Genomic DNA, 9,547 nt, shown 5'->3' on the forward strand with positions numbered 1-9,547 from the left:
GCTCTTCTTGCAGCGATGTTTGAACATGGACGTAGAGCATAATTGCGTTTCTGCAGTTTTTTGATTGTTGCTGTCATAGCTGGGGCTGCAGAGCCTCTTTCGGCTCAAAATGTTAGAAAAGTCTGAGGAGCGCAGTGGGACGGAGAGGCTGAGTGGACTGGTTTTACTATGAACTGGTCATGCAAAGAAGTTGAACTAAGAGCAGATTGTTGAGGACTTCACGGTGCAAAAGGCGCAGAGAATAACAACAGCTGAGAGTCAACAACCAGTGCTGCCGAGCAAAGCAGCATTGTGTGCTTGTGGTATGTGGTGTGTAAAAACTGTGTAGCTCTCGTTGCTTTCATATGTGTGTTTGTGGCTGCAGCAGCAACTGTGAAGGAGAAGTTTGCAGGCAAACTCGATAAGCTTTGTGTTCACAGCTGTCTTTAGTTTTAGTCGTGTGAAAGCAAGACGGCAATCTTGAGTTTAGAGTGTTTATGCATCTCTCTATGTTGTCTGCTTTGGTGATGGCAGTTATTTTATTTTTTATTCATTTAGAGTTTTGTCCTTTTTTCTGGTTACTTCTAGTGATTATATACAGAAGTGGGCGATTGTGTTTTTGTAGTTGTTTATCAGTGCTATGCACTGGCTGCAAAATCAGTCTTAACAAAAGGATTTTATTGTTGCCGTGGACATCAGGGCTCAGTGGTGTGATGTGATGTTGTTCCACTGGTGAATGCAATTGACACTGAATGCAATTGTAGCCTGAAGGTGTTCTTAAATTTCACAATGGCATCATATATCACCAGATGTTTTTTAGTATAACATTCAAGCCACTTTCAGATCATTCTCACAGCGTCAGATCCAGATCACCATGACCAATACCTTGATGTTTAAAAACAGGTAGATGGCATGTTCGTGGTCTTTTGTCAGAAGGTTAGAATGTGAAAGTAGTGTAAGTTACACCCTTTGTTATATTTAGCAGCAGTACATTAAAATAGTCTCTCAGGGCTCTCACTGGGTTGTAGGCAGGCAATCTGTGCAACATGCCCAGATTTTAATAATACATCGCCTCTAAAAATCAAACTCGTTCACAAAGATAAGACTGCGCTTGCAGCAGAACTGAGCAGCGAGTGCGGCTAAATGAGCAGTGAGGCATGTGTGAATGCATGTTAACACTGGTCACACACCCCCTTGAGGTCAGCAGACACACAAACACACACCCCATACACACACGTATAGATACAAATATCTAAACACAGACTTGACAATTAGTGTTATGGTGCAATGTGCTGCAAAATGTGCAATTTGCTGCAGGTCACAGGGGTATCCAGGAGCCCCAGAGACTCGCAGAGCAGGCGTGACCTCAGTGTGGAACTATTAGTGTGTGCAGGGGTAGGGGGGCAGGGTGCACCCGCAGGTCACAGCATTTTCTTTCCTTCTCATTACACCAAAGAAAACAGCTAGCAGAGCTCACCAAAACCAGTCATTCATTTTCTTCCTCACTATTGAATGAGAATAGTTCCTTTGTAACGCATATGTCTGGAACACTGTGCAGTGATTAAGCTAAAATAATCCTCATCGGCCGCTTTACATTTTGTCCTCGTCATTCTTCTTGGACCACTGGATGAAGGCGTCACAGTGGTGTCACACTCCGACAGAAATCCTTGAGACTTCCATGACTTCCCCTGAAGGAAATGATGCTGCCTTTATCAAATGGAGCAATGCAGCAGGGTCCCCTCACACTTTGATCGAACACTGACAGAATACTGATAGAAATCTCGTTCTGGATCGCAGTCACTCTTCAAATTTAAGCTATAAAGGTCATACACAGAATATGACTGTAAGGATATCAATCATCTGGATATATTGAGGGGTCTTCTGGGAGCATTCATAGTAAATGAAAGGGGAAAGCTTATAATATGTGAAGGAGGGATGAAAAGAATGAAAGCAGTTTGGAGAGTAGCATTTTGGGAAGTTAATGATATTCCTACCTAAAACCAAAACCTTTGAAAACATTGCCACCCATTCATTAAATATGTATATCAATAGGTTTATAGTGAATATTTTGAACAAACCCATTTGCCTTACCAATAGCATTTTCTTACTAGCCTGTTAGATATGCACTAAGATGTAGCTTTAGAAGATTCAGACAGATTTCCCTGTTTGTTCTTATGATCTGTGCTAATTAGGTGTAGTTAGATGAGGCCATCTCTCTCAAAGCTGCAGACAAATGATCCAATTCTTTGAAGAATGAATTAATGCATCAGAAATCCCGTGTTGTGACATAACGTCTTACAGGAATAATATTGCTTGTCTCTACAGAATAGGGTAAACAAATTATTTAATTGGAGTAATAAAATCACATTTGCCAGAATTGCCTGTTATTTCTGCAATAATTCCTTTTATCTCTTTATCCCAGCAGCAAGTGTGGCAAGCTTTATAGTTAAGTTTGGCGATGAGACATCAAGCTCAAGCGCATGAACAAGGCGAAGCGAGGCTGTAAAGTGCAGGGGGAATAATATCAAGCAATCAACTTTGCAAGTTTTACAGTCATATCAACTTTATAAGCAAGTTAAGCAGCTCTATAATGCAGCATCCCTCGTCTGTTTAGTGGCTCGAACAGAAGGTTGCTGACTAAGGATTGACCAACAGATGGAGCTGAAAGAAATGTACATGCACATCATGTAATCAAAATTGTGACATGTGTCTGGGATGTGCTTGTAAGAATCAATTTTTGTTTAGTGTATCAGTTGTGAGTTAATTGCAAAGGTATGGTTCACAAGTTTAACCTCAAGTGACTTATAATTGTTCAACCTGTGCATGTTTGGAATTAATTAGTGAAAGTGAAGTTTATTGAGATGAACATTAATTAATCTTTCAGTCTTGTTTGTGTTGGTGTGCTCCCTTGGCATCTTTCTTCCTGGATGATCATCGGTGATGTAATCTAAAACCAAATGAGTCACTTCTCTGTATCCTGACTGTTAGAATAAATAATGATAAACACTGCAAAGATTTGCATGTGTTGCAAAACCTCCTCGCACCAGAGGTTTTCACCACAAAGCTTCAGCGCCAGTGACTCGCTCATGTCGCTCTGTGTGGCTTCCTGTGAAGATAGGTCATACTGTTCTCTGTCTCACAGTTTCTGCCCAACTCTTTAACCTCTGCTGACAGTCGACTGTTTCTGTCTTTGCTGAATCCCTCAATGGATTCAGCCTGATTGATCGTAATGAGTTTGGGGAGCTCAGACATGGCTGGAGGTGCACTGGGAACGGCCTTCTCCCTCCTGCTCCTTGCCTCTATTATTCAAGGTAATCCTGGACCACATGTGCTGTTGCTCATACACCAGCAAAGATGGGATATTCACCATGGGTTTGGAATGTGTATTGGCTTCTGGTGTGACAAGCTGCCTCAGTATAACGCTCTGATTTTATCTGCCTGCATCCCAGCGGACTGCACCATGTAATATCAATTTCAAAGTGTAAGTAATTTTGTCTCCTCACTTTTCTTGCTTCCAATGTCATCGGATGTGCTTGACAGGGCTCCGGGATGTTCACGTGATCTATGAAGAAAAGATGGAGGCAATTGTCGGCCAGAACGTTACCTTACCCTGCATTATAGAAGGCAGAGCTGATCTCCAGATTGTCAGCATTGAATGGAGGAAGAATAGAAATGCAAACACAAAGCTGGCTCTGTACAGCTCAAGGTTTGGGATTCGTCTGTTTTGGCCTAATGTCACCATTCAGATCGAGAACAGGTCTATCGGCTCCTATCTACACCTTTCAGGGGTGACAAAATGGGACAGTGATACCTATATCTGTGACCTTACAACCTTTCCTCTGGGCTCCATCAGGAGAGAAACAGAGCTGAAGATCAAAGGTAAGACGACAGCAAACACATGCAAAGCCGTACCTGCATACCTCAGGCGGGCGCTGCAGTCTTCACAGGGTTTCAAATTTGGATGACGTGCAGCAACTTTCTATCTAATTGTCCGTTGCATATATTTCATGTTACTCCTGATTGCATCAGAGCACGGCTGCTGCCAATCTCAGCAGTTATTTACTTCTGAGCAAATGTATGTCATAATTACAAGAATGCATCTACAGTAAGTGTTTGCCTTGAGATATTTATTTTCTTCCCTCTGTTTGGCCTATTGTTTTTCCCTCGTCAGTCATTAGCAGGCAGAACACACCCTTACCTTCCTTTTAAGCTATAAGTGAACTGGAGGGATCACAAAAGAGGCAGAGAACAGTTACAGGAGGTGTTGTTTATGTGCATTGCACTCACAGCTCTCAGTAATCTTTTGCTGAGAGCATTGTTGTGTTGCCAATCCAAGTTAATCTCACATTTTTTCTCTATAAGACGTTGAAATAGTATGCGACGTGGACAGCACCGTTGAGGTCCGTGCTGGAGAAAATGTGACCATTCCATGCAGAGCGATCCCAAACACACAGTTCAAGTGGACCAAGGTAAGAGAAAACAAAAAAAAAAAAGAGTCAATCAGCCCATTTCTGCCTTTCCAGTGAATTTCACTTCATTCACCGAATGCCAAGATTTGAAACCTACAACACAAAAACATCTTTTCAATTTGAAAGGTATTCAAATGCTACATAATCTTGTTTTGCCCTAGAACAAGAAGCTGGTGTCAGAGAATGAATCTCTGGAGCTCTTGTGGGTGACTGACGCTCACACGGGGGTTTACACACTGACTGTCAGCACAGGAAACACAAGTCTGCACAAAGAGTTTATCATCACTGTGCTGACAGCAACCACAAGCTTAAGGACAGGTGAGCTTCCTCATTTCTTTGCTGCTATTTCTCTCTTTGTGTGGCACTCAATTTCAGCATTTCCTCAGGGCTGGATTAACAATCTAGCAGAGGGCCCAAGAGACTGAATGGCTTAATAAACTGCACTGGACCAGAGAGCTGATACTTGACTTTTGTTATTATAGTGTAGCTCACTCAATTTTAATTTTAATTAGCTGAAAGGAAAGAGAGAGATTCAAAGGATTTTGAAGCTGCCAGCCATGTTATGAGAAGGTACTAGTAACTGAGAATAAATTGGGAACTACAGAACTTTAAGAAAACTCTCAATTATTTGCTGCAAATCAATTGCCCCGTGGGATTTAGGGTTAATACCGAACTAAGTTGAAGTAAAACAGCATGCGCGGTTTTAAATTTGTAAAACAACCAAACCGCATGTTGTCTGCATCCACTGCTGATATAGCTTGGTGTAGTGCTGTGAGTGGGCCGTGCTTAAGCAGGAACATAATCCCCGGTTGTCTACTTTCTCATCCTGTATACGTGTTCCTCATGAGAATTTCAATATATAACAAAAGGAAGCGCACAAGCCACACAGACGTCAGAAGTCACTTCCTCCTCATCTGCTTTCAAACCGTAAGAACAAACACACTCGGCTGAGTCTCAGCAGCCGTCTCTGAATCATGACATGGGGTAAGAGCACAGTCTGTTGGACAGATTGGGGTAGTACAGCCCACATGAAGGCTTGAAAACAACTGCATTTAATATGCTTCTTATTTCAATCTCTCAGTTGTGTCTCATAGGACACGTGAGCTGAGATTAAAAGCGGATCTGTCCAGGTGTATGTATGGAGGTACGCGTGGCAGCAGAAAAGAAGTGAAGCACAACGGATTAACTGTACTCATTACTTAGGAATAGATAGACAACGTACCACTGAATCTGCAATTCATGCCCAGTCCTTTGCCTCAGGAATCTGTGCCCATGGCTTCACAGTCCAGGTTCTTGAATGAGCTCTTTCCCTTATTTTACCTATTGATTATGCACAGAGTGCTCATAAATGCCAACTCGGCCCATGTTTTAATGATGTATCCCTGTGCACTGGGTATTTTAAAGTTTTGTGGTGCATTACTGATACTTCCTACTCCTTATTCAGCTTTCCAATGCGAAGCTAGTTAAAGGAATAGTTTGACATGTGGGAAATATGTAAAAACAACTTGCCGTTTTACTGCACAGATCACAGTTGCCAGGTATCCTGCTGAGACTCCGGGAAGTTACTACTTCCAGCGTAGAAATAGTCCCAGCACATAACTCCCCACACAACCACATGTCAGTTTCACATTGCGCTTTATTTGGATAAAACAAACTAGATGTAAGATGTTAATTAGTAACTTTTAGAGGTGCTGGCAGGCAGATTGTGTTACTTTTAGACAGAGCCAGGCTAGCTTTTGCCCCTGTTTCCAGCCTTTATGCTAAGCTAAGCTAACCAGCTGCTGGCTCCAGCTACGTTTCTGTCATACAGATGTGAGTGGGATGGATTTTCTCATTGCTGTGGAGTTTCAGTCCAGCATGTTTTTGATACTGCAATGACAACATCAAAACAGTACTGTGTATGGTGACAGCATGTTTATGACAGACTTTGCTGCTTTGCTACTTTCAGATCTTGTGACAGTGTCACCACAGTCTAATGTAACTGAGGCCGGTTTGATCGAATCATCAGACAGCGGCATCACCACATCGTTGACCACTGGGCTTTCAACCATTGACACTGAGAGTATGGGCACTGATGTAACAGATGATAATCCAAACCTCAGCAAGACTACAATCACAAGCGGAGAGCATGGCACCTCTTATACAAATCATGCTCGTATCAGTGCCACATCACCCCCTGTCACACACACTGACCGCTATCATTTCAATGACTCCAAGCAGGAGATAAAACCAACTGGCGCTTTAAACACATCCACTTTTTCTACTCAGTCAGTGGCCAGCAATCAATCCACAACATTAAGCAACGGTAGTAAGGTGTTCAGACCAACACAGGAGACGAGGAATGAGTCCATGCCACATGCAGTGCATCCAGAGGTCGAATCCTCAACACACCCAGAGGAATCCAACACCCTGAGAAGTATTACAGAAAACTCCGACAACCCTGGTCCAACCCCAACCCTGAGCACTGCAAACGTGAAGGCTGCAGACAATGAAGGTAATAATTACTTAATATTTCATGGCTAATTGATCCATGTTGGCAAATACTCCCCTTCCATTAATGCAGCATTTCAAGGATAGACTATAATAGTTATTATGATCAGCATTGTGTTACATTGCGCATTTCCAGTCTTTGTCTGAGACCCTGCATCATCCAACATCCCTTTGTTCCCTGAAATTGGCTTTTTAGTGATTCTCTCAGATTGGTTTGGGCACATCATTTGCCCTGCTGCCAACAGTGTGCTTAGCATTGTTTGTGGCTAACGAGGTGAGGCGAGCCGCCGCAGTGCTGGAAAGTAAACAATAAAAAAAACTGTTTAAAAGCAGCAAATAACTGCAGACAACAGAGCTAAACGCTCAACAGGCAAGACCCCATGCAAGACCCCTTTGAGAGGATGGACGAATATGAGCCGCAGTTTCTTCGCCCTCACCATCTGCATCTTCATCACATGTTGGGGTTTAATAGATTCCAGTTTTTCAGCCTTAGGCTAGATTGCCTTTAAAGACAGAAGTCTTGTTAAAAGGAGCTTCTGTGTTTGGAGTCCGACGAGCTGAGGGAGAGGACGTCAGGACACACAGGCAAAAAGTTTCACACTGTAGCTTTACATTCGTTATCAATATTTGTTGGAGTCTGCTGAGTTTCAACAGAGCAAGCAGGTCAATATCTTACAAACACATCTCTAGCTGTTGCTGTCCTCCAAATGACACTTTTCCCCTCACTGAATATGCTTCCTAGCTACTAATGGTGTACGGACTCATCTGTTGTTGGTGTTAATCATCGTTCCAATGCTGGTATTGATCGCGGTGGCTGGCTTCATCTACAGGAAACAAATTATAAAGCAAAGGTAAGAGTCTTGCTACCTATTCATTCAAGTATCCTCTACACCCACTTACACTTGTATTAAGGGTCATGCATCTGGTGACCCTGAAAAATCAATGGATACAATAAATGCACATGACCTATAAAGGCTGCACACTTCCTGGCTGCAGCGAACTTTCGAGCAATGTAAATTATGTGCTCTCTCTGCAGGATGGACCTACCGCCTCCGTTCAAACCCCCTCCTCCTCCAATCAAGTATACAGCTGCAAGAGGCAGTGAGAGTTCAACACAGCCCTTCCCCACTTCAAGATGTAACTCTGTAACACAACTTAAAGATATGAGGCAGAGGTTAATGGATGTATAAAACCTGGTGTATTGCAGAATGACAGCTGATGAGGGATATAGTGGAAGATGCGTCTTGTCTTGGTTACGTGCAGAATTGCTGAATGTATTATTTCCAGTTGTGGTCAGTGTCAGACTGCAAGCAATTGTAGGTAACTGTGCAAATGTTGTCTGTGTGTGTGTGTCTGGGGTGGGCTCTTTGCTGTTATGTATAAAATGTGCTGATAGTTTTATCTTTGCTTCAGATGTATTATATTTCCTGAAAAAGTTTGGAACATTTGAAAATAAAAGTTGATTTAATTTGACTTATCTACTTTTTCTTTTATGACAATCTTGCATATCATATATTCACTGTGTCTTTTTAATGCAGTCATTTGGATTTCTGTGCTATTACAGCTTATGCAGCAGTAAACAAGCATTTTATTGCCACTGAAACCAAACTGCCGGAGCTGTATGGCTGATTTACATTGGGTGTCCTTTAGAGATCTGCCTTAAGTCTGTAATGTCATTTAAGATTTCCTGCCCTGCAGCCTAGTGATGTCCTGCAATGAAGCTGTTTAGTGCTGATATTACAAATTCACTGGTGGGCCTGTATCAAAGACCATACATGCTGTCCACATGTACCACAGACTGAGAGGGCTAAAACCACAGACCACATGTGCTAAATGGCTAACAAATATAACAACCACTGGATATCCTACTCAGCTTTTCATCTTTTTTTGAGTAAATACTGGGTTTATTCTTATCTTTAAAGTGTTTTGATTAATAATTTACTTTAAAAATTTGCAGACTCAAACAATGTGGACTCTGCTTAGTTTTGTTTGTCACACACAAACACACACACACACACACACACACACACACACACAGCGAAAGACTTGTGTTTCCATCACTTTTCGGGACATTACAAAGAATTGCATTCATTTCCTTGACCTAAAACTGAATGATTTACATGATGGGGGCTTGCGTTGTGTCCCCATAAGGAAGGCAAGTCCCCACAATGTGATTGTGTAAACAGACATATGTCCCCACAACGTGAGTAAGACACGTACACACATTCGGATACATTTCTACATTTAACTCTTGTGAGAAACTTGTCACAAATGCATTTTTACATTCGATTTTCCGACCACAGTAACAAAACCACAGCGTCCTGTATGTACCCAGGATATAAATTCTTGATAGGCTCTGAAGCCCCCTGCACACAGAGAATTCATATCATGTGTAAAGGTCTATTGTACTGTATTCAAAGCAAATCTGCATGTGTGCTTGTTCTGCATGACACGATGCGGACTCGCTCGCTGTCTGGGAACTGAAAACACGGTGTTACCACAAGCATATTTATTTTAGGGTTTAGACTCGGTGTTAAGGTAGAATTCAGAATCAGGTTCAGTATATCAGTGCGAGGAGTTCATTTGAAATATTCTGAAAGTCTCCTGGA

General features: G+C 42.2%; 1 protein-coding gene across 1 annotated transcript; it reads left to right on the top strand.

Moving 5' to 3' along the window:
- Positions 1 to 3,064: 3,064 nt before the first annotated feature.
- LOC143332880 (uncharacterized) lies at positions 3,065 to 8,410 on the top strand. The gene is made up of 7 exons (XM_076750711.1): positions 3,065 to 3,290; positions 3,520 to 3,858; positions 4,342 to 4,448; positions 4,610 to 4,766; positions 6,397 to 6,942; positions 7,681 to 7,789; positions 7,975 to 8,410. The coding sequence occupies exons 1-7, from the start codon at positions 3,209 to 3,211 to the stop codon at positions 8,126 to 8,128; spliced, it is 1,494 nt and encodes a 497-aa protein (XP_076606826.1). The 5' UTR covers positions 3,065 to 3,208; the 3' UTR covers positions 8,129 to 8,410.
- Positions 8,411 to 9,547: the final 1,137 nt, after the last annotated feature.

The sequence above is a fragment of the Chaetodon auriga genome, chromosome 15, assembly GCF_051107435.1.
Source record: "Chaetodon auriga isolate fChaAug3 chromosome 15, fChaAug3.hap1, whole genome shotgun sequence".
Lineage (NCBI taxonomy): Eukaryota > Metazoa > Chordata > Actinopteri > Chaetodontiformes > Chaetodontidae > Chaetodon > Chaetodon auriga.